This window comes from Ornithodoros turicata, unplaced genomic scaffold, assembly GCF_037126465.1.
Source record: "Ornithodoros turicata isolate Travis unplaced genomic scaffold, ASM3712646v1 Chromosome67, whole genome shotgun sequence".
NCBI classification, from domain to species: Eukaryota; Metazoa; Arthropoda; class Arachnida; order Ixodida; family Argasidae; genus Ornithodoros; species Ornithodoros turicata.
In genome coordinates, this window is record NW_026999388.1 from 294345 (window position 1) to 319287 (window position 24943).

The 24943-nt window shown below is 47.9% G+C and overlaps 1 protein-coding gene and 1 long non-coding RNA gene across 3 annotated transcripts in view; one reads left to right on the top strand and one right to left on the bottom strand.

Moving 5' to 3' along the window:
- The first annotated feature begins 452 nt into the window (after positions 1-452).
- The window catches only part of LOC135374487 (uncharacterized), a 31458-nt gene continuing 6967 nt past the window's right edge, over positions 453-24943 (top strand). For both annotated transcript variants that reach the window (XR_010416923.1, XR_010416922.1), the window contains exon 1: positions 453-491. This is a non-coding gene — a long non-coding RNA (uncharacterized LOC135374487). The remainder of the gene's footprint in view (positions 492-24943) is intronic.
- Positions 20808-24943, bottom strand: part of LOC135374486 (eukaryotic translation initiation factor 3 subunit G-like) — a 38518-nt gene continuing 34382 nt past the window's right edge. The window contains exons 8-9 of the mRNA XM_064607448.1: positions 20993-21099; positions 20808-20900 (exon numbers count right to left, since the gene is read on the bottom strand). Coding sequence (XP_064463518.1) covers positions 20882-20900; positions 20993-21099 — 126 coding nt within the window. The 3' untranslated portion in view covers positions 20808-20881. The remainder of the gene's footprint in view (positions 20901-20992; positions 21100-24943) is intronic.

Here is a 24943-nt window from a genome sequence, read left to right on the forward strand (position 1 = left end):
CAACACGGTTAACGTAGGAGAGTTGTGTCCAAGTACGCTAGGGGAGCTATAGGTGCATAAATCGAAACGATGTCCCACATGGATGCTCATCGGCAGTACCCCTAGCGGTGCCTGCACATAACTCTCCTGAGACCGAAATGCACTACCATGCACTGTCATGACCACCCTATTCTAATGCATGGAAGCTCATGTTTTCGCGCTCTGTTTATTTTTTTACACTGAGTATGCTTTCCAGGATTTTTTTGTAGCTTTCGCACGCATAAATACGCCGTCGTGCGCCACCGAAGTTCCTCGGCTAAGTAGACAGCGAGTTACATGTAAAAATGCGGGTCATGTTTTTCTGCACACACCCTGTACATATATTGCGCAACCAATCAGAGATCTTCCGAGTACGTGCGCCGGTGGCGACAATATTTTGGAGGCGGTGCGTTTCGCTTTAGAGCCGGCGGCTGGCCGTGGGGAGTGGTCGCACCGTCGCCACGGGGGAAAAGGTGAGTGATTTCCCGATGTTTGCGCGTTGTTTTACCGCGCTCCTTTTCTCGCATGTTTGCCGTGCCCCCGTACGCACATGTCTAGACTTGTTTAGCGGTGACCAATGAGTGATTTCCGATTTTTGCGCGTTGTTTTACCGCGCTCCTTTTCTCGCATGTTTGCCGTGCCCCGTACGCACATGTCTAGACTTGTTTAGCGGTGACCAATGAGTGATTTCCCGATGTTTGCGCGTTGTTTTACCGCGCTCCTTTTCTCGCATGTTTGCCGTGCCCCGTACGCACATGTCTAGACTTGTTTAGCGGTGACCAATGAGTGATTTCCGATTTTTGCGCGTTGTTTTACCGCGCTCCTTTTCTCGCATGTTTGCCGTGCCCCGTACGCACATGTCTAGACTTGTTTAGCGGTGACCAATGAGTGATTTCCCGATGTTTGCGCGTTGTTTTACCGCGCTCCTTTTCTCGCATGTTGCCGTGCCCCGTACGCACATGTCTAGACTTGTTTAGCGGTGACCAATGAGTGATTTCCGATTTTTGCGCGTTGTTTTACCGCGCTCCTTTTCTCGCATGTTTGCCGTGCCCCGTACGCACATGTCTAGACTTGTTTAGCGGTGACCAATGAGTGATTTCCGATTTTTGCGCGTTGTTTTACCGCGCTCCTTTTCTCGCATGTTTGCCGTGCCCCGTACGCACATGTCTAGACTTGTTTAGCGGTGACCAATGAGTGATTTCCCGATTTTTGCGCGTTGTTTTACCGCGCTCCTTTTCTCGCATGTTTGCCGTGCCCCGTACGCACATGTCTAGACTTGTTTTAGCGGTGACCAATGAGTGATTTCCGATGTTTGCGCGTTGTTTTACCGCGCTCCTTTTCTCGCATGTTTGCCGTGCCCCGTACGCACATGTCTAGACTTGTTTAGCGGTGACCAATGAGTGATTTCCGATTTTTGCGCGTTGTTTTACCGCGCTCCTTTTCTCGCATGTTTGCCGTGCCCCGTACGCACATGTCTAGACTTGTTTAGCGGTGACCAATGAGTGATTTCCGATTTTTGCGCGTTGTTTTACCGCGCTCCTTTTCTCGCATGTTTGCCGTGCCCCGTACGCACATGTCTAGACTTGTTTAGCGGTGACCAATGAGTGATTTCCGATTTTGCGCGTTGTTTTACCGCGCTCCTTTTCTCGCATGTTTGCCGTGCCCCGTACGCACATGTCTAGACTTGTTTAGCGGTGACCAATGAGTGATTTCCGATGTTTGCGCGTTGTTTTACCGCGCTCCTTTTCTCGCATGTTTGCCGTGCCCCGTACGCACATGTCTAGACTTGTTTAGCGGTGACCAATGAGTGATTTCCGATGTTTGCGCGTTGTTTTACCGCGCTCCTTTTCTCGCATGTTTGCCGTGCCCCGTACGCACATGTCTAGACTTGTTTAGCGGTGACCAATGAGTGATTTCCCGATGTTTGCGCGTTGTTTTACCGCGCTCCTTTTCTCGCATGTTTGCCGTGCCCCGTACGCACATGTCTAGACTTGTTTAGCGGTGACCAATGAGTGATTTCCCGATGTTTGCGCGTTGTTTTACCGCGCTCCTTTTCTCGCATGTTTGCCGTGCCCCGTACGCACATGTCTAGACTTGTTTAGCGGTGACCAATGAGTGATTTCCGATGTTTGCGCGTTGTTTTACCGCGCTCCTTTTCTCGCATGTTTGCCGTGCCCCGTACGCACATGTCTAGACTTGTTTAGCGGTGACCAATGAGTGATTTCCCGATGTTTGCGCGTTGTTTTACCGCGCTCCTTTTCTCGCATGTTTGCCGTGCCCCGTACGCACATGTCTAGACTTGTTTAGCGGTGACCAATGAGTGATTTCCCGATGTTTGCGCGTTGTTTTACCGCGCTCCTTTTCTCGCATGTTTGCCGTGCCCCGTACGCACATGTCTAGACTTGTTTAGCGGTGACCAATGAGTGATTTCCCGATGTTTGCGCGTTGTTTTACCGCGCTCCTTTTCTCGCATGTTTGCCGTGCCCCGTACGCACATGTCTAGACTTGTTTAGCGGTGACCAATGAGTGATTTCCGATGTTTGCGCGTTGTTTTACCGCGCTCCTTTTCTCGCATGTTTGCCGTGCCCCGTACGCACATGTCTAGACTTGTTTAGCGGTGACCAATGAGTGATTTCCGATGTTTGCGCGTTGTTTTACCGCGCTCCTTTTCTCGCATGTTTGCCGTGCCCCGTACGCACATGTCTAGACTTGTTTAGCGGTGACCAATGAGTGATTTCCCGATGTTTGCGCGTTGTTTTACCGCGCTCCTTTTCTCGCATGTTTGCCGTGCCCCGTACGCACATGTCTAGACTTGTTTAGCGGTGACCAATGAGTGATTTCCGATTTTTGCGCGTTGTTTTACCGCGCTCCTTTTCTCGCATGTTTGCCGTGCCCCGTACGCACATGTCTAGACTTGTTTAGCGGTGACCAATGAGTGATTTCCGATTTTTGCGCGTTGTTTTACCGCGCTCCTTTTCTCGCATGTTTGCCGTGCCCCGTACGCACATGTCTAGACTTGTTTAGCGGTGACCAATGAGTGATTTCCGATTTTTGCGCGTTGTTTTACCGCGCTCCTTTTCTCGCATGTTTGCCGTGCCCCGTACGCACATGTCTAGACTTGTTTAGCGGTGACCAATGAGTGATTTCCGATTTTTGCGCGTTGTTTTACCGCGCTCCTTTTCTCGCATGTTTGCCGTGCCCCGTACGCACATGTCTAGACTTGTTTAGCGGTGACCAATGAGTGATTTCCGATTTTTGCGCGTTGTTTTACCGCGCTCCTTTTCTCGCATGTTTGCCGTGCCCCGTACGCACATGTCTAGACTTGTTTAGCGGTGACCAATGAGTGATTTCCGATGTTTTGCGCGTTGTTTTACCGCGCTCCTTTTCTCGCATGTTTGCCGTGCCCCGTACGCACATGTCTAGACTTGTTTAGCGGTGACCAATGAGTGATTTCCGATTTTTGCGCGTTGTTTTACCGCGCTCCTTTTCTCGCATGTTTGCCGTGCCCCGTACGCACATGTCTAGACTTGTTTAGCGGTGACCAATGAGTGATTTCCGATGTTTGCGCGTTGTTTTACCGCGCTCCTTTTCTCGCATGTTTGCCGTGCCCCGTACGCACATGTCTAGACTTGTTTAGCGGTGACCAATGAGTGATTTCCGATGTTTGCGCGTTGTTTTACCGCGCTCCTTTTCTCGCATGTTTGCCGTGCCCCGTACGCACATGTCTAGACTTGTTTAGCGGTGACCAATGAGTGATTTCCGATTTTTGCGCGTTGTTTTACCGCGCTCCTTTTCTCGCATGTTTGCCGTGCCCCGTACGCACATGTCTAGACTTGTTTAGCGGTGACCAATGAGTGATTTCCGATTTTTGCGCGTTGTTTTACCGCGCTCCTTTTCTCGCATGTTTGCCGTGCCCCGTACGCACATGTCTAGACTTGTTTAGCGGTGACCAATGAGTGATTTCCGATTTTTGCGCGTTGTTTTACCGCGCTCCTTTTCTCGCATGTTTGCCGTGCCCCGTACGCACATGTCTAGACTTGTTTAGCGGTGACCAATGAGTGATTTCCGATTTTTGCGCGTTGTTTTACCGCGCTCCTTTTCTCGCATGTTTGCCGTGCCCCGTACGCACATGTCTAGACTTGTTTAGCGGTGACCAATGAGTGATTTCCGATGTTTGCGCGTTGTTTTACCGCGCTCCTTTTCTCGCATGTTTGCCGTGCCCCGTACGCACATGTCTAGACTTGTTTAGCGGTGACCAATGAGTGATTTCCGATGTTTGCGCGTTGTTTTACCGCGCTCCTTTTCTCGCATGTTTGCCGTGCCCCGTACGCACATGTCTAGACTTGTTTAGCGGTGACCAATGAGTGATTTCCCGATGTTTGCGCGTTGTTTTACCGCGCTCCTTTTCTCGCATGTTTGCCGTGCCCCGTACGCACATGTCTAGACTTGTTTAGCGGTGACCAATGAGTGATTTCCGATTTTTGCGCGTTGTTTTACCGCGCTCCTTTTCTCGCATGTTTGCCGTGCCCCGTACGCACATGTCTAGACTTGTTTAGCGGTGACCAATGAGTGATTTCCGATTTTTGCGCGTTGTTTTACCGCGCTCCTTTTCTCGCATGTTTGCCGTGCCCCGTACGCACATGTCTAGACTTGTTTAGCGGTGACCAATGAGTGATTTCCGATTTTTGCGCGTTGTTTTACCGCGCTCCTTTTCTCGCATGTTTGCCGTGCCCCGTACGCACATGTCTAGACTTGTTTAGCGGTGACCAATGAGTGATTTCCGATTTTTGCGCGTTGTTTTACCGCGCTCCTTTTCTCGCATGTTTGCCGTGCCCCGTACGCACATGTCTAGACTTGTTTAGCGGTGACCAATGAGTGATTTCCGATTTTTGCGCGTTGTTTTACCGCGCTCCTTTTCTCGCATGTTTGCCGTGCCCCGTACGCACATGTCTAGACTTGTTTAGCGGTGACCAATGAGTGATTTCCGATGTTTGCGCGTTGTTTTACCGCGCTCCTTTTCTCGCATGTTTGCCGTGCCCCGTACGCACATGTCTAGACTTGTTTAGCGGTGACCAATGAGTGATTTCCGATGTTTGCGCGTTGTTTTACCGCGCTCCTTTTCTCGCATGTTTGCCGTGCCCCGTACGCACATGTCTAGACTTGTTTAGCGGTGACCAATGAGTGATTTCCGATGTTTGCGCGTTGTTTTACCGCGCTCCTTTTCTCGCATGTTTGCCGTGCCCCGTACGCACATGTCTAGACTTGTTTAGCGGTGACCAATGAGTGATTTCCGATGTTTGCGCGTTGTTTTACCGCGCTCCTTTTCTCGCATGTTTGCCGTGCCCCGTACGCACATGTCTAGACTTGTTTAGCGGTGACCAATGAGTGATTTCCCGATGTTTGCGCGTTGTTTTACCGCGCTCCTTTTCTCGCATGTTTGCCGTGCCCCGTACGCACATGTCTAGACTTGTTTAGCGGTGACCAATGAGTGATTTCCCGATGTTTGCGCGTTGTTTTACCGCGCTCCTTTTCTCGCATGTTTGCCGTGCCCCGTACGCACATGTCTAGACTTGTTTAGCGGTGACCAATGAGTGATTTCCCGATGTTTGCGCGTTGTTTTACCGCGCTCCTTTTCTCGCATGTTTGCCGTGCCCCGTACGCACATGTCTAGACTTGTTTAGCGGTGACCAATGAGTGATTTCCCGATGTTTGCGCGTTGTTTTACCGCGCTCCTTTTCTCGCATGTTTGCCGTGCCCCGTACGCACATGTCTAGACTTGTTTAGCGGTGACCAATGAGTGATTTCCGATGTTTGCGCGTTGTTTTACCGCGCTCCTTTTCTCGCATGTTTGCCGTGCCCCGTACGCACATGTCTAGACTTGTTTAGCGGTGACCAATGAGTGATTTCCGATGTTTGCGCGTTGTTTTACCGCGCTCCTTTTCTCGCATGTTTGCCGTGCCCCGTACGCACATGTCTAGACTTGTTTAGCGGTGACCAATGAGTGATTTCCGATGTTTGCGCGTTGTTTTACCGCGCTCCTTTTCTCGCATGTTTGCCGTGCCCCGTACGCACATGTCTAGACTTGTTTAGCGGTGACCAATGAGTGATTTCCGATGTTTGCGCGTTGTTTTACCGCGCTCCTTTTCTCGCATGTTTGCCGTGCCCCGTACGCACATGTCTAGACTTGTTTAGCGGTGACCAATGAGTGATTTCCCGATGTTTGCGCGTTGTTTTACCGCGCTCCTTTTCTCGCATGTTTGCCGTGCCCCGTACGCACATGTCTAGACTTGTTTAGCGGTGACCAATGAGTGATTTCCCGATGTTTGCGCGTTGTTTTACCGCGCTCCTTTTCTCGCATGTTTGCCGTGCCCCGTACGCACATGTCTAGACTTGTTTAGCGGTGACCAATGAGTGATTTCCCGATGTTTGCGCGTTGTTTTACCGCGCTCCTTTTCTCGCATGTTTGCCGTGCCCCGTACGCACATGTCTAGACTTGTTTAGCGGTGACCAATGAGTGATTTCCGATGTTTGCGCGTTGTTTTACCGCGCTCCTTTTCTCGCATGTTTGCCGTGCCCCGTACGCACATGTCTAGACTTGTTTAGCGGTGACCAATGAGTGATTTCCCGATGTTTGCGCGTTGTTTTACCGCGCTCCTTTTCTCGCATGTTTGCCGTGCCCCGTACGCACATGTCTAGACTTGTTTAGCGGTGACCAATGAGTGATTTCCGATTTTTGCGCGTTGTTTTACCGCGCTCCTTTTCTCGCATGTTTGCCGTGCCCCGTACGCACATGTCTAGACTTGTTTAGCGGTGACCAATGAGTGATTTCCCGATGTTTGCGCGTTGTTTTACCGCGCTCCTTTTCTCGCATGTTTGCCGTGCCCCGTACGCACATGTCTAGACTTGTTTAGCGGTGACCAATGAGTGATTTCCGATGTTTGCGCGTTGTTTTACCGCGCTCCTTTTCTCGCATGTTTGCCGTGCCCCGTACGCACATGTCTAGACTTGTTTAGCGGTGACCAATGAGTGATTTCCCGATGTTTGCGCGTTGTTTTACCGCGCTCCTTTTCTCGCATGTTTGCCGTGCCCCGTACGCACATGTCTAGACTTGTTTAGCGGTGACCAATGAGTGATTTCCCGATGTTTGCGCGTTGTTTTACCGCGCTCCTTTTCTCGCATGTTTGCCGTGCCCCGTACGCACATGTCTAGACTTGTTTAGCGGTGACCAATGAGTGATTTCCCGATGTTTGCGCGTTGTTTTACCGCGCTCCTTTTCTCGCATGTTTGCCGTGCCCCGTACGCACATGTCTAGACTTGTTTAGCGGTGACCAATGAGTGATTTCCCGATGTTTGCGCGTTGTTTTACCGCGCTCCTTTTCTCGCATGTTTGCCGTGCCCCGTACGCACATGTCTAGACTTGTTTAGCGGTGACCAATGAGTGATTTCCCGATGTTTGCGCGTTGTTTTACCGCGCTCCTTTTCTCGCATGTTTGCCGTGCCCCGTACGCACATGTCTAGACTTGTTTAGCGGTGACCAATGAGTGATTTCCCGATGTTTGCGCGTTGTTTTACCGCGCTCCTTTTCTCGCATGTTTGCCGTGCCCCGTACGCACATGTCTAGACTTGTTTAGCGGTGACCAATGAGTGATTTCCCGATGTTTGCGCGTTGTTTTACCGCGCTCCTTTTCTCGCATGTTTGCCGTGCCCCGTACGCACATGTCTAGACTTGTTTAGCGGTGACCAATGAGTGATTTCCCGATGTTTGCGCGTTGTTTTACCGCGCTCCTTTTCTCGCATGTTTGCCGTGCCCCGTACGCACATGTCTAGACTTGTTTAGCGGTGACCAATGAGTGATTTCCCGATGTTTGCGCGTTGTTTTACCGCGCTCCTTTTCTCGCATGTTTGCCGTGCCCCGTACGCACATGTCTAGACTTGTTTAGCGGTGACCAATGAGTGATTTCCCGATGTTTGCGCGTTGTTTTACCGCGCTCCTTTTCTCGCATGTTTGCCGTGCCCCGTACGCACATGTCTAGACTTGTTTAGCGGTGACCAATGAGTGATTTCCCGATGTTTGCGCGTTGTTTTACCGCGCTCCTTTTCTCGCATGTTTGCCGTGCCCCGTACGCACATGTCTAGACTTGTTTAGCGGTGACCAATGAGTGATTTCCCGATGTTTGCGCGTTGTTTTACCGCGCTCCTTTTCTCGCATGTTTGCCGTGCCCCGTACGCACATGTCTAGACTTGTTTAGCGGTGACCAATGAGTGATTTCCCGATGTTTGCGCGTTGTTTTACCGCGCTCCTTTTCTCGCATGTTTGCCGTGCCCCGTACGCACATGTCTAGACTTGTTTAGCGGTGACCAATGAGTGATTTCCCGATGTTTGCGCGTTGTTTTACCGCGCTCCTTTTCTCGCATGTTTGCCGTGCCCCGTACGCACATGTCTAGACTTGTTTAGCGGTGACCAATGAGTGATTTCCCGATGTTTGCGCGTTGTTTTACCGCGCTCCTTTTCTCGCATGTTTGCCGTGCCCCGTACGCACATGTCTAGACTTGTTTAGCGGTGACCAATGAGTGATTTCCCGATGTTTGCGCGTTGTTTTACCGCGCTCCTTTTCTCGCATGTTTGCCGTGCCCCGTACGCACATGTCTAGACTTGTTTAGCGGTGACCAATGAGTGATTTCCCGATGTTTGCGCGTTGTTTTACCGCGCTCCTTTTCTCGCATGTTTGCCGTGCCCCGTACGCACATGTCTAGACTTGTTTAGCGGTGACCAATGAGTGATTTCCCGATGTTTGCGCGTTGTTTTACCGCGCTCCTTTTCTCGCATGTTTGCCGTGCCCCGTACGCACATGTCTAGACTTGTTTAGCGGTGACCAATGAGTGATTTCCCGATGTTTGCGCGTTGTTTTACCGCGCTCCTTTTCTCGCATGTTTGCCGTGCCCCGTACGCACATGTCTAGACTTGTTTAGCGGTGACCAATGAGTGATTTCCCGATGTTTGCGCGTTGTTTTACCGCGCTCCTTTTCTCGCATGTTTGCCGTGCCCCGTACGCACATGTCTAGACTTGTTTAGCGGTGACCAATGAGTGATTTCCGATTTTTGCGCGTTGTTTTACCGCGCTCCTTTTCTCGCATGTTTGCCGTGCCCCGTACGCACATGTCTAGACTTGTTTAGCGGTGACCAATGAGTGATTTCCGATGTTTGCGCGTTGTTTTACCGCGCTCCTTTTCTCGCATGTTTGCCGTGCCCCGTACGCACATGTCTAGACTTGTTTAGCGGTGACCAATGAGTGATTTCCCGATGTTTGCGCGTTGTTTTACCGCGCTTTTTTTCTCGCATGTTTGCCGTGCCCCGTACGCACATGTCTAGACTTGTTTAGCGGTGACCAATGAGTGATTTCCGATTTTTGCGCGTTGTTTTACCGCGCTCCTTTTCTCGCATGTTTGCCGTGCCCCGTACGCACATGTCTAGACTTGTTTAGCGGTGACCAATGAGTGATTTCCCGATGTTTGCGCGTTGTTTTACCGCGCTCCTTTTCTCGCATGTTTGCCGTGCCCCGTACGCACATGTCTAGACTTGTTTAGCGGTGACCAATGAGTGATTTCCCGATGTTTGCGCGTTGTTTTACCGCGCTCCTTTTCTCGCATGTTTGCCGTGCCCCGTACGCACATGTCTAGACTTGTTTAGCGGTGACCAATGAGTGATTTCCCGATGTTTGCGCGTTGTTTTACCGCGCTCCTTTTCTCGCATGTTTGCCGTGCCCCGTACGCACATGTCTAGACTTGTTTAGCGGTGACCAATGAGTGATTTCCCGATGTTTGCGCGTTGTTTTACCGCGCTCCTTTTCTCGCATGTTTGCCGTGCCCCGTACGCACATGTCTAGACTTGTTTAGCGGTGACCAATGAGTGATTTCCCGATGTTTGCGCGTTGTTTTACCGCGCTCCTTTTCTCGCATGTTTGCCGTGCCCCGTACGCACATGTCTAGACTTGTTTAGCGGTGACCAATGAGTGATTTCCCGATGTTTGCGCGTTGTTTTACCGCGCTCCTTTTCTCGCATGTTTGCCGTGCCCCGTACGCACATGTCTAGACTTGTTTAGCGGTGACCAATGAGTGATTTCCCGATGTTTGCGCGTTGTTTTACCGCGCTCCTTTTCTCGCATGTTTGCCGTGCCCCGTACGCACATGTCTAGACTTGTTTAGCGGTGACCAATGAGTGATTTCCGATTTTTGCGCGTTGTTTTACCGCGCTCCTTTTCTCGCATGTTTGCCGTGCCCCGTACGCACATGTCTAGACTTGTTTAGCGGTGACCAATGAGTGATTTCCGATGTTTGCGCGTTGTTTTACCGCGCTCCTTTTCTCGCATGTTTGCCGTGCCCCGTACGCACATGTCTAGACTTGTTTAGCGGTGACCAATGAGTGATTTCCCGATGTTTGCGCGTTGTTTTACCGCGCTTTTTTTCTCGCATGTTTGCCGTGCCCCGTACGCACATGTCTAGACTTGTTTAGCGGTGACCAATGAGTGATTTCCGATTTTTGCGCGTTGTTTTACCGCGCTCCTTTTCTCGCATGTTTGCCGTGCCCCGTACGCACATGTCTAGACTTGTTTAGCGGTGACCAATGAGTGATTTCCGATGTTTGCGCGTTGTTTTACCGCGCTCCTTTTCTCGCATGTTTGCCGTGCCCCGTACGCACATGTCTAGACTTGTTTAGCGGTGACCAATGAGTGATTTCCCGATGTTTGCGCGTTGTTTTACCGCGCTCCTTTTCTCGCATGTTTGCCGTGCCCCGTACGCACATGTCTAGACTTGTTTAGCGGTGACCAATGAGTGATTTCCGATTTTTGCGCGTTGTTTTACCGCGCTCATTTTCTCGCATGTTTGCCGTGCCCCGTACGCACATGTCTAGACTTGTTTAGCGGTGACCAATGAGTGATTTCCGATGTTTGCGCGTTGTTTTACCGCGCTCCTTTTCTCGCATGTTTGCCGTGCCCCGTACGCACATGTCTAGACTTGTTTAGCGGTGACCAATGAGTGATTTCCGATGTTTGCGCGTTGTTTTACCGCGCTCCTTTTCTCGCATGTTTGCCGTGCCCCGTACGCACATGTCTAGACTTGTTTAGCGGTGACCAATGAGTGATTTCCGATGTTTGCGCGTTGTTTTACCGCGCTCCTTTTCTCGCATGTTTGCCGTGCCCCGTACGCACATGTCTAGACTTGTTTAGCGGTAACCAATGAGTGATTTCCCGATGTTTGCGCGTTGTTTTACCGCGCTCCTTTTCTCGCATGTTTGCCGTGCCCCGTACGCACATGTCTAGACTTGTTTAGCGGTGACCAATGAGTGATTTCCGATTTTTGCGCGTTGTTTTACCGCGCTCCTTTTCTCGCATGTTTGCCGTGCCCCGTACGCACATGTCTAGACTTGTTTAGCGGTAACCAATGAGTGATTTCCCGATGTTTGCGCGTTGTTTTACCGCGCTCCTTTTCTCGCATGTTTGCCGTGCCCCGTACGCACATGTCTAGACTTGTTTAGCGGTGACCAATGAGTGATTTCCGATTTTTGCGCTTTGTTTTACCGCGCTCCTTTTCTCGCATGTTTGCCGTGCCCCGTACGCACATGTCTAGACTTGTTTAGCGGTGACCAATGAGTGATTTCCGATGTTTGCGCGTTGTTTTACCGCGCTCCTTTTCTCGCATGTTTGCCGTGCCCCGTACGCACATGTCTAGACTTGTTTAGCGGTGACCAATGAGTGATTTTCGATTTTTGCGCGTTGTTTTACCGCGCTCCTTTTCTCGCATGTTTGCCGTGCCCCGTACGCACATGTCTAGACTTGTTTAGCGGTGACCAATGAGTGATTTCCGATTTTTGCGCTTTGTTTTACCGCGCTCCTTTTCTCGCATGTTTGCCGTGCCCCGTACGCACATGTCTAGACTTGTTTAGCGGTGACCAATGAGTGATTTCCGATGTTTGCGCGTTGTTTTACCGCGCTCCTTTTCTCGCATGTTTGCCGTGCCCCGTACGCACATGTCTAGACTTGTTTAGCGGTGACCAATGAGTGATTTTCGATTTTTGCGCGTTGTTTTACCGCGCTCCTTTTCTCGCATGTTTGCCGTGCCCCGTACGCACATGTCTAGACTTGTTTAGCGGTGACCAATGAGTGATTTCCGATGTTTGCGCGTTGTTTTACCGCGCTCCTTTTCTCGCATGTTTGCCGTGCCCCGTACGCACATGTCTAGACTTGTTTAGCGGTGACCAATGAGTGATTTTCGATTTTTGCGCTTTGTTTTACCGCGCTCCTTTTCTCGCATGTTTGCCGTGCCCCGTACGCACATGTCTAGACTTGTTTAGCGGTGACCAATGAGTGATTTCCGATGTTTGCGCGTTGTTTTACCGCGCTCCTTTTCTCGCATGTTTGCCGTGCCCCGTACGCACATGTCTAGACTTGTTTAGCGGTAACCAATGAGTGATTTCCCGATGTTTGCGCGTTGTTTTGCCGCGCTCCTTTTCTCGCATGTTTGCCGTGCCCCGTACGCACATGTCTAGACTTGTTTAGCGGTGACCAATGAGTGATTTCCGATGTTTGCGCGTTGTTTTACCGCGCTCCTTTTCTCGCATGTTTGCCGTGCCCCGTACGCACATGTCTAGACTTGTTTAGCGGTGACCAATGAGTGATTTTCGATTTTTGCGCGTTGTTTTACCGCGCTCCTTTTCTCGCATGTTTGCCGTGCCCCGTACGCACATGTCTAGACTTGTTTAGCGGTAACCAATGAGTGATTTCCCGATGTTTGCGCGTTGTTTTGCCGCGCTCCTTTTCTCGCATGTTTGCCGTGCCCCGTACGCACATGTCTAGACTTGCTTAGCGGTGACCAATGAGTGATTTTCGATTTTTGCGCTTTGTTTTACCGCGCTCCTTTTCTCGCATGTTTGCCGTGCCCCGTACGCACATGTCTAGACTTGTTTAGCGGTGACCAATGAGTGATTTCCGATGTTTGCGCGTTGTTTTACCGCGCTCCTTTTCTCGCATGTTTGCCGTGCCCCGTACGCACATGTCTAGACTTGTTTAGCGGTAACCAATGAGTGATTTCCCGATGTTTGCGCGTTGTTTTGCCGCGCTCCTTTTCTCGCATGTTTGCCGTGCCCCGTACGCACATGTCTAGACTTGTTTAGCGGTGACCAATGAGTGATTTTCGATTTTTGCGCTTTGTTTTACCGCGCTCCTTTTCTCGCATGTTTGCCGTGCCCCGTACGCACATGTCTAGACTTGTTTAGCGGTGACCAATGAGTGATTTCCGATGTTTGCGCGTTGTTTTACCGCGCTCCTTTTCTCGCATGTTTGCCGTGCCCCGTACGCACATGTCTAGACTTGTTTAGCGGTAACCAATGAGTGATTTCCCGATGTTTGCGCGTTGTTTTGCCGCGCTCCTTTTCTCGCATGTTTGCCGTGCCCCGTACGCACATGTCTAGACTTGTTTAGCGGTGACCAATGAGTGATTTCCGATGTTTGCGCGTTGTTTTACCGCGCTCCTTTTCTCGCATGTTTGCCGTGCCCCGTACGCACATGTCTAGACTTGTTTAGCGGTGACCAATGAGTGATTTTCGATTTTTGCGCGTTGTTTTACCGCGCTCCTTTTCTCGCATGTTTGCCGTGCCCCGTACGCACATGTCTAGACTTGTTTAGCGGTAACCAATGAGTGATTTCCCGATGTTTGCGCGTTGTTTTGCCGCGCTCCTTTTCTCGCATGTTTGCCGTGCCCCGTACGCACATGTCTAGACTTGTTTAGCGGTGACCAATGAGTGATTTCCGATGTTTGCGCGTTGTTTTACCGCGCTCCTTTTCTCGCATGTTTGCCGTGCCCCGTACGCACATGTCTAGACTTGTTTAGCGGTAACCAATGAGTGATTTCCCGATGTTTGCGCGTTGTTTTGCCGCGCTCCTTTTCTCGCATGTTTGCCGTGCCCCGTACGCACATGTCTAGACTTGTTTAGCGGTGACCAATGAGTGATTTTCGATTTTTGCGCGTTGTTTTACCGCGCTCCTTTTCTCGCATGTTTGCCGTGCCCCGTACGCACATGTCTAGACTTGTTTAGCGGTGACCAATGAGTGATTTTCGATTTTTGCGCGTTGTTTTACCGCGCTCCTTTTCTCGCATGTTTGCCGTGCCCCGTACGCACATGTCTAGACTTGTTTAGCGGTGACCAATGAGTGATTTCCCGATGTTTGCGCGTTGTTTTACCGCGCTCCTTTTCTCGCATGTTTGCCGTGCCCCGTACGCACATGTCTAGACTTGTTTAGCGGTGACCAATGAGTGATTTTCGATTTTTGCGCGTTGTTTTACCGCGCTCCTTTTCTCGCATGTTTGCCGTGCCCCGTACGCACATGTCTAGACTTGTTTAGCGGTGACCAATGAGTGATTTTCGATTTTTGCGCGTTGTTTTACCGCGCTCCTTTTCTCGCATGTTTGCCGTGCCCCGTACGCACATGTCTAGACTTGTTTAGCGGTGACCAATGAGTGATTTTCGATTTTTGCGCGTTGTTTTACCGCGCTCCTTTTCTCGCATGTTTGCCGTGCCCCGTACGCACATGTCTAGACTTGTTTAGCGGTGACCAATGAGTGATTTCCGATGTTTGCGCGTTGTTTTACCGCGCTCCTTTTCTCGCATGTTTGCCGTGCCCCGTACGCACATGTCTAGACTTGTTTAGCGGTGACCAATGAGTGATTTTCGATTTTTGCGCTTTGTTTTACCGCGCTCCTTTTCTCGCATGTTTGCCGTGCCCCGTACGCACATGTCTAGACTTGTTTAGCGGTGACCAATGAGTGATTTCCGATGTTTGCGCGTTGTTTTACCGCGCTCCTTTTCTCGCATGTTTGCCGTGCCCCGTACGCACATGTCTAGACTTGTTTAGCGGTAACCAATGAGTGATTTCCCGATGTTTGCGCGTTGTTTTGCCGCGCTCCTTTTCTCGCATGTTTGCCGTGCCCCGTACGCACATGTCTAGACTTGTTTAGCGGTGACCAATGAGTGATTTCCGATGTTTGCGCGTTGTTTTACCGCGCTCCTTTTCTCGCATGTTTGCCGTGCCCCGTACGCACATGTCTAGACTTGTTTAGCGGTGACCAATGAGTGATTTTCGATTTTTGCGCGTTGTTTTACCGCGCTCCTTTTCTCGCATGTTTGCCGTGCCCCGTACGCACATGTCTAGACTTGTTTAGCGGTAACCAATGAGTGATTTCCCGATGTTTGCGCGTTGTTTTGCCGCGCTCCTTTTCTCGCATGTTTGCCGTGCCCCGTACGCACATGTCTAGACTTGTTTAGCGGTGACCAATGAGTGATTTCCGATGTTTGCGCGTTGTTTTACCGCGCTCCTTTTCTCGCATGTTTGCCGTGCCCCGTACGCACATGTCTAGACTTGTTTAGCGGTAACCAATGAGTGATTTCCCGATGTTTGCGCGTTGTTTTGCCGCGCTCCTTTTCTCGCATGTTTGCCGTGCCCCGTACGCACATGTCTAGACTTGTTTAGCGGTGACCAATGAGTGATTTTCGATTTTTGCGCGTTGTTTTACCGCGCTCCTTTTCTCGCATGTTTGCCGTGCCCCGTACGCACATGTCTAGACTTGTTTAGCGGTGACCAATGAGTGATTTTCGATTTTTGCGCGTTGTTTTACCGCGCTCCTTTTCTCGCATGTTTGCCGTGCCCCGTACGCACATGTCTAGACTTGTTTAGCGGTGACCAATGAGTGATTTCCCGATGTTTGCGCGTTGTTTTACCGCGCTCCTTTTCTCGCATGTTTGCCGTGCCCCGTACGCACATGTCTAGACTTGTTTAGCGGTGACCAATGAGTGATTTCCGATTTTTGCGCGTTGTTTTACCGCGCTCCTTTTCTCGCATGTTTGCCGTGCCCCGTACGCACATGTCTAGACTTGTTTAGCGGTGACCAATGAGTGATTTCCCGATTTTTGCGCGTTGTTTTACCGCGCTCCTTTTCTCGCATGTTTGCCGTGCCCCGTACGCACATGTCTAGACTTGTTTAGCGGTGACCAATGAGTGATTTTCGATTTTTGCGCGTTGTTTTACCGCGCTCCTTTTCTCGCATGTTTGCCGTGCCCCGTACGCACATGTCTAGACTTGTTTAGCGGTGACCAATGAGTGATTTCCGATTTTTGCGCGTTGTTTTACCGCGCTCCTTTTCTCGCATGTTTGCCGTGCCCCGTACGCACATGTCTAGACTTGTTTGGCGGTGACCAATGAGTGATTTCCCGATGTTTGCGCGTTGTTGCAATGATGTTGGTCACGTCTCAGACTTTTCTATAATACAACTTGTACATACAACTTGATTGTAATTGTAGTGGTTAAGAATATCTCCTTTGATTAAATGTGGTGTTATATATTTTTTTTTCCTCTTGTGTTCGTGTCGTTCATATCCATGGATTCAAGTATGGTTGTTGATATTAAAATGTACCTTCAGATTTTCCAATGTGGCCTCAGTATTGTATGTATTATTAAAAGTAGAGTATTAAATTAGATTCTCTTTCAGATTATTGTTGCTATAATGACAGTGTGTTGATATTGAAATGTGTCTTTTTCAGATTATCCAGTGTGGCCGCAATACTGGAATGTGGTTTCCTATAAAAATAAGTAATCTTTCAAGTCATTGGTGCGGGGCTCCGTAAGTGAACAATTGGTAAGCAAGGTGATGAGTGTTGATATTATGTTTTCTTTCAGAATCTAGGGACTGTATATAAAGCGAATAAATTATGTATATTCGTTACATGTACTGTCTTGTATTTTTATTTCTTATGTTTCGGGTCCTGAAGGTTTTTCGGCTTGGTTTTTCTCCTTCACCTGATTGGCAGCACTAATTGGCATTACAACTGGCACAATCCCTGGCATTATTGAATTTAATAAATATATTTTCAATTGAACTTTTGTGTATGGCTATCCTTTGCACGTCTATACTTGCATGTAAACCCCCTACCACACGGCTGTTGTAGCGAAAGAAATATGAAGTCGGCCTAGGTTGAAAAATGTGCGAGGGTAAGCGCACACGAAGCCCTCCCCCCCGCCGGTAAGCGCACGGACAACGGGAAAAGTTCCCGAGAGAAGTCTGCCAAGGTTGAAAAAATGCCTGACTGTAAACGAACGCACAACCCAACTTGGCTATTGTTCTTGAAGTTACGTACATCTATCAGAACGTTGTAATTAAAACTCGACTATGGTGCTCACGTATATTCTCATAGGTCGTGTGCCATTGCAGTTAAGCTATGTTTAAGCTACACGATCGGTAGGGTTAACATTTGGATCGCGATCAACGGTTCTTTTACTTGAATTTAACGCCTAACTCTGCTTCACTGAAGGGAGTTATTGGCACCGAAACATTCATTATTCACACCAACTTACCATTGTGAACTTGTGTAGCGGTGGAAGAAGTTTCTTTTTCACTTTTCCTTTGATTTCTCAGATACAGTAAACAAACATTGGTCTACAGACACCGTTCAAGGCATGGTTCAAGGTTAGGCCGTGAAATTGTTGAGGCCACCCTCACCGAACTCCCCGAACAACGTCAGCCAATAATCAGTCAACTTGTCTCTGCTCGATCTTGCTTTTCTCTCACGCGACCTTCCAGAGTATAGGTGGATTATGAAAATAAACTTCAGGTGCCAATTGAATGCAGTTCTGTCTGTTTTGTATGGTGTTCCTTATTATGATGATTGTTACTGTTGCTAGCGGCAATAAGTATAAACACAGCGCAGCTCTAAGCGGTCCTTCAGTTCACGCTTCAAAATGATCACCACACCGCTAACTAATCTTGCCCGTCACTTCAGCTAGCAACTTTGCTAACCATTCAGTTAATGTCAATCTCACTCATCTGGAGGAGTCTTCTTGCCGATATGTTGTCAGACACAATCCAGTTAAATACCGTACATCTTTGTGTGCTGTTGCCGGCACGTCGTTGCATCAGGCGCTGAACGTCCATTGACATTTGCACAGACCAACAGAGCCAAGCAATGTCATTGAACAACCACAATTTATGGTCAACTTACCAATCATCGAGCTAAACGGGTATTAGCCAATGCAGGCTACAAATGTGCAAACACGTAAGTTTGACTTCATCCATGCTGTCCCGTCGCCTTTTGTTTGGTTACCACATAGAGTGACCAACAACGGCGGTTAAGTTTGCGCCCGCCGACATATCAACATGCACTGAAACTGGCAACACGTGTCAATATTTCGCAGGCACTTCTAAGTCCCCCCTTGGTGTAACTTGAGATAAAGTGAATGAAACTCCCGTTGCAAAATAAACTAGGGTAAATAAATGTTAACAGACTATAAAATGCACAATTGCGCGCAGGAAACTGCCAACGGCAAACTGTGATTTACAAAGACATAACAACAATGCAAACACCAACTAACCAACATGCTGCCTGCTAAGCCAAACGGCTGCTAAAATGTGCTTTTATTCAATCTGACTTAGACAGACATCAAATACCCGTGAATTTTGGCATCTTACAAAGGAATCGAGCATTTTCCTTGTTTCCAGAATGTGAATTTCGAGAGTCGAGCGGGAACATGCACAGCGATGTTAAAGTGTCTTTTTCAACGAAAAATATGGCATACAGAGAAAATTTGTGTGTTAATAGTTACCTGCTTTCACAACGTGTTTGGAACTGGAAATTTTTTAGATGGCTTTCTGACCTCATTTAAAATAAGAGACAGGATTCTTTAAATTAACATGCACATTAATGAATAGTAGAACTGTTCAACGAGGAACGGTCTTACTTTTTAATGGCACCGCTTGCGGATTGCATCTGTTCCTTTCCTTCTATTTCATTTTGCAGAGTACAGACAACGCGACAAGATTAAGATGCAATTCTCCAACAATAAATAAATCTTGACTATGACACGGTGTGATTCACCACAGGTGATTCTCCAAGGTCCTGCTTCCAGTTCCGGGACATTTCATCCAACACGGGACATTTCTATGAAACAGCTTTCAATCAAGTGGCGTTCCATCAAACGCCTTTGATCAAACAGCATTTGGCCAAATGGGCGGACACCCCTGCTACTTTCTACATATTCCTGGCAGACACGTTGGAAAAATGGTAGTCGCGTTTTTTTATAAAAGGAACTACTGCAGAATAGTGAGCCAAATGGCACATAACCTTCTGTATTCGTACCAATGAAATGGAACGCATATGTTCAATGTGTTGTGTATGTGTGTGTATCACACGTCGTATTTCCTGTATTGTATTCCTATTGCTGGTCAGACAGATTTTGCAGTTGTTCTCTTACACTTTCTACGTCGATGAACCATATCTTAAGCAGAACTGCAGTTGTACGGGCAATGAAACAATGAAGAAAGCACAGCTTTTATTGTCCATAAACATCAGGGTTCTCTGGATGCAGGGTACAACTGTAAAACTCGTGTCTGGCCAACAGTAGAAAAATACCAGGACCCAGAGAACAAATCAGGAGAGCGAATGTGCTGTGATGTGCTTCATTGGCAACTACACCTCTGTATTTTTGGTAGCGCGGGCGCATGCTGGACCATTTCTTCCACTCACACAACCATTTTTTCCTATAACCCTCGAATTTTGATACCGGGGATTTTGCAACGGGAAATAGACCATCCCAAAAACTTGATAAGTTCAGAACTGACTCAGGCATGCACCCTCAGCGAAAAGAAAAGAATATGGCGAATTATTATTATGGAAGGCAACGGTAGAATGTCTCTTTGAGCATTCCAAAGATTACAGGACCGTCCTGCTGAACGTTACTGGAATGGCTGTAATGCCCGCAAAGAGATTCTGGTTAGCCCCGTAAACAGAGTCTGTGCAAACTCAAACCTGTGTTTCATGTGAAGCTCATAAATTTGTCTCATATCTCATTACGAACACCGTGCGCAGAAAGAGAGAAAAAAAGAAGGAGGTTGTTGGTCTCTTTATACTACACAGGCTCAGAGGACAATCTCTTTACGAGAAGATAAGCAACCTTTTGTACTGGTGCCATGCCGTAGGTCAGTGGGACATGAAAGTAAAGGTGGGAGAGAGCGAAAGAGAGAGGGACCTCCAACCATCTCCGCGTGGCTTTTCCTGTGAGACAGCAGGTGGCGACACAGAGTGACATGGTTCAATGGGCTTTCAGTCCGTGTGTATGTGTACTCATATTTCATGTTTTTTTTTAATAATAAAAACGGTAAATGGTAGACATAAATTTGGTGTCTATTGATTCCTGAAATATTTCCACAATATAAGACAGATATATTTTCACAGTGGCAATAGAAATTTTATAACAACCTGTTCAAAGAGGGAAGAGAAAAAAGGTGCATTTTTTTCGCTTCCACGACGTTGCCATAAAATACATACGACATGTTTCAGAATTCTTTCTGCCATATTGAATTCACCTTAGCTTCCTCTTTACAACAAAACCACCTCGGTTAAAGTCTGCATGGTGGTTACTGAGAAAAAGTATAAAATATGTTCCATAGGAAGTATATTGGGATGGAGAGGTCGTATGTCATGGATCTTGTATGCCAGTTTGCCTATGTGATTGGTATTTTATTTGGATTGCAACAATAGCTGGCAGAATAAAAGCTCCCTGTGGGAATGGTATTTGTTCATGTACAGCCTGGACACATTGCACTGTTGCTGAGACAAGCAACATATCAAATGAGATTTGTGATGCAAATGAAAGCAAAAGGCTACTATACCCAGTGCTCTCCATGGCTAAGATATCCTACTCTGAAGAAAATTATAGATGTTGCCTAAATAAAATAAAGCAACAAGTGGCTTATTTTTAGTCATTTATTTTAAAGTTGCGGTTAAGCTTTATTTGTAGGCCCATGATGGCTGAAGGCAAGCAACCTAGCTAGTACCGGAGGGCCTAAAAGGAGAAATAATACCCTGATTAGCTCATACTTAGTAATTGCCTCAAAGTACCATTGGAGTTGTGAAAAGAGAGGTTGAAATACGTACTTCGCCCATTCAACGGTCAATATGAGGTTGTCATAGCCAAATCCATTCACACTGGCTATGGCTCGTGCAGCATCTTCTTTATGGACAAAGTTTATGAAAGCAAAGCCCTGGAAGAGAAATGCGACAAAGTATGACAATGCAGCAATGAACATTCACAACATGAGCACTGACAAAGCAGGCACTTTACTGTGAAGGATATATAGGGATCACTGACCAGGAGGACTGTGAGACCTACTTTGCAAGGTCACACAAAATTTTGTGCCTTTCCTGGTGCTAGCTAGAACAGTGATGATCAACTGAGCTTTGAATACATATATATAAACATCACATGCTCAGCAATAGGTAGCAACATCCCATAGCGTGTAAATGTATGAAATTGCAAAAGCTCGTGACATTCAAATCTTGATCAGGTCACCACACCATCAGGTCGCCACCATAAGGATGCCTAAGTTTGGCCCCTGGTCCCCTGTTATGTGGCACTGTGTCCAACAGCACGTGACATTTTGCAAGTGGCAGAACATCTCCCAGTGGGGGGAAAGCCCAAAGCATCTGATGGATGGCATCCAAAGCTAGCTTTTCCCTACCCTCTTGAGGAAATAAAACTCCATATGACTTGATAAACATATTCATTACAAGTGACAAACAAACAGCAGTTCCTGAGCAATATCATATTACAGTAGATGACCGATTATTCAGACTCGTTCGATATGAGATACAGTGCATGAACTTTATGTGTGACAGAAACCTGGACTAGACACATAACTATGATCCTAAATTATAGAGCTTAGTCTCCGCTACATGGTGATACCATTCTTGTTTCACCAACAAGTACACAAGTGTCCGAATAGACGCAAGAACACGATCACTTTTGGTCGTCACCAATTTTGCGTATTTTTAGCCGCAAAATAATAAAACACGCAGGAACTCTGGAAGCCAACATAGTTAACACGACGAGGAAAACATTCAGACCAGTGAACGCGTTTGTTGGAAAGATATTGAATGCCAAAATCACTATCCCTGAAAGTGCATCATACCTGCCATATTCTTCCGGATATTTTTTTTTTTGTCGGGAACTACAGCAACTACAGAAAAAACTACTCACTGTTCCATTCTCAATCTCAGCCAGGCTAAAACATAATTTTTTCGACAAAAATCACCGATGGCACCCGGACCACATTGCCTGAGTTGGGATGGAATCAACCTCATATGGAATGTGCGTACTGTGATTACTTTCAACTGCTTTTCAGCGCAGAAACACCAAAAGGTACAGTAAAACCATGGGTTACCAGACATGTGCATGTGTGCATTCTGTGACCTTTTCGAAACAATTCATGAAAACAAATCAATCTGCTCTATAAGCTGCCATCACTTTTCATTTGGACGTTACTCAGCAAGCGTGGAAGGAAAGGTCTGCGCATGCCCAGTTCACCCAAGATTTTTCCCACTCGAGAGTGTCGTGGAGATGACATGGTTCGGGAGACGGCCATTTTCTCTGGATGCTACGGGAAGTTCCGGCAGCTGACCGTACCTCTAGGTGACGCCATGTTGGAGGAGCTTTCGGTGCGGGCACTTTCGGGAGGCATATGTCGGTTTGTTTGTGCATGCCGTCTGTCAGCATTCAATGGCACGTCTGTTCGGTAAACTGCGCACCCGGAAAGTGTGTCAAACTCTGCATACGATCGCCTTAACCGTCCACAACAGTCGACTGCAGGAAAGGTTCAACGTGTTGACGCGTGACGAGTTCATAACGCCTTCGCAATTCAAAGCGGATATCATGGTACGCAGGCGCCAGACACTAACATGATCCACGCAATCCATTCTCCAATGTACTGGGCCTCCCAAGAACTGATATGACTGGATGATAACCTAATGCTTATTCTCGGACTGGCCACTTGTGTTTGCTACTTCTGCCACTTGCTGTATACCACAACACACAGCGCAGACAACACTTCGTGCAGTTAGGCCGCGATATCTCTCGCTGCAGCAGCAAACTTAAAGGGGCAATAAAATATAAAAAACAACCTCACTTCAAATTATATAACACGCTACGTTGATTTCGTACTCGTTATCGTTATTCAAAACTTTGATTTCGTCACGAAGCCAAATTCAGAATTATACCGGGCACTGTCTCGCTTTGGTGCTAAGCAGTGAACTGAGTTTCAGTTCATGCATTGGTATATTTAGTCCATGTTGTGCCATGGAGCAATCCCAGTGAAAAACATCACTGCCTGAAGAATGTGAAGCTAAATGTTGTCAGTGGAAAACGTGTTTGAAACACCCCAGGTGGTCCAAATTATCCGCAGTCCTACCCTGCAACGTGCAACATGTTGCCACACTATGCAGACAAACCTTACGTGTAACATCACAGTACCACTACAATTTTGAACCACATGCACATTAGATGCAGGAAGAATCTGTAGTCCCTACTGGCCAGTCTATAGCACATGGTCAGCCACGTGGCGTATCTTCAACCATCTAAAACCACGCGACGCAGTACTGCTAATGTAGTGCTAGCAACGCCACACTGAATCTTTCACCAATGAAGCAAGCACTATGAGGCTTCGTTCAAGTGACTGCCGGAAACAGAGAGCAACCGTGCAGCATCAAGGTGCTTTTCCATGCCAGAGACCAACATCCGCGACTGAAGAAAACAAACACGGTAGGCACGGACACCACGTAGAGGACGTCACTTTCATAAAGGATTTCAGAGCGCGACATTTGCGAGTCATGTCAGAAATCATAAAGGTGAAGGCTGTGGAATTTGCAAGGGCTATAGGCATCTAACATTCAGATTTCAATGGCATCAGCAGCCAGATAACAAAGTTGATCAAGAGAGCAAGATTCTCATTACAACGTCGGACTACAATCTCACAGAAGCTGCCAGAGGAGAAATTGGTTGCTTTTCAGTGCCATACCCACATCAAATTACGCAGTTAAAGAGAAAGGTGTGAAGCAGGTACTTGGACGGGAAACTAGAAGAATCATAAGACGACTATGCTGTGTTGTACTGCAGACAGCTTCAAGCTTCAACCGTACCGGAAAAGGGTGGATGGACACAGATCTCACGATTGACTGGGTGGACGTTGTGTGGCAGATGAGACCAGGTGCTAACATGGGCATCCGCTCCAAGATGGTTCATTCCACTGCCACGTTTTGGAACACCTAAGAGAGAAGTTGCATCCTGTGTGGGATGCAGCTGCAACTACTCCGTTTGTGTTTGAACAATCTACTGAAGGAGAATATCCGGGCAGCATATAACTAGAGCCTCAAGTTTTAGGGTGTAACCCGATTCTTCCCCAATTTGCATCCCAAATTGAAGGTTGCCACTTTAGAGTAAAACCCGATTTTTAGCCGGCAAATTGCCCCACTGAAACATCTGTAGGAATGCACATTGGCTTGTTTGGCAGCAAACACAATTACATCACCGTTTGTACCAAACCAGTACAATTCATTTGAGTAACAGAGCCCGCTTTCTCCCTCAATTTTGCATAGTGCAAGTTTTCCTACCCAAATTCGCAAGAGCACACGTTTATTTCCCCGATTTTTACTCCCCCTAATTTCGAAAAAAACTATTTCCCGCAAACTTCCGAGTCTAAGTTAGGGATGTGCCAACCGAATTCGGGAATCCGAATCAGAGTGCCGGCGAACTGAATCTCTCGAATCCACCAATCACATTTATTTGTTTCTTTTTCAAATTGGCGCCTCCGGAGTCTACCAAAAGCCTCAGGTGTTTTCTTGTTTGTTTGTTTCCATCGCTCTGGCAAGGACTCACGGCAAATGGTGATGAACCCCACGTGCAATAGCATTCTAGCCAGGTGCCCAACACAAGTGAATCGGTAGAGTCAATGGATCCCCTCCCACGTCGGCATTAGTGGCAACGAAAAAGCAGACCAACTAGCATCTGCTACACACCACAGCACTAGCCCTAGTTTGCCAACCCTGGGATCCGGG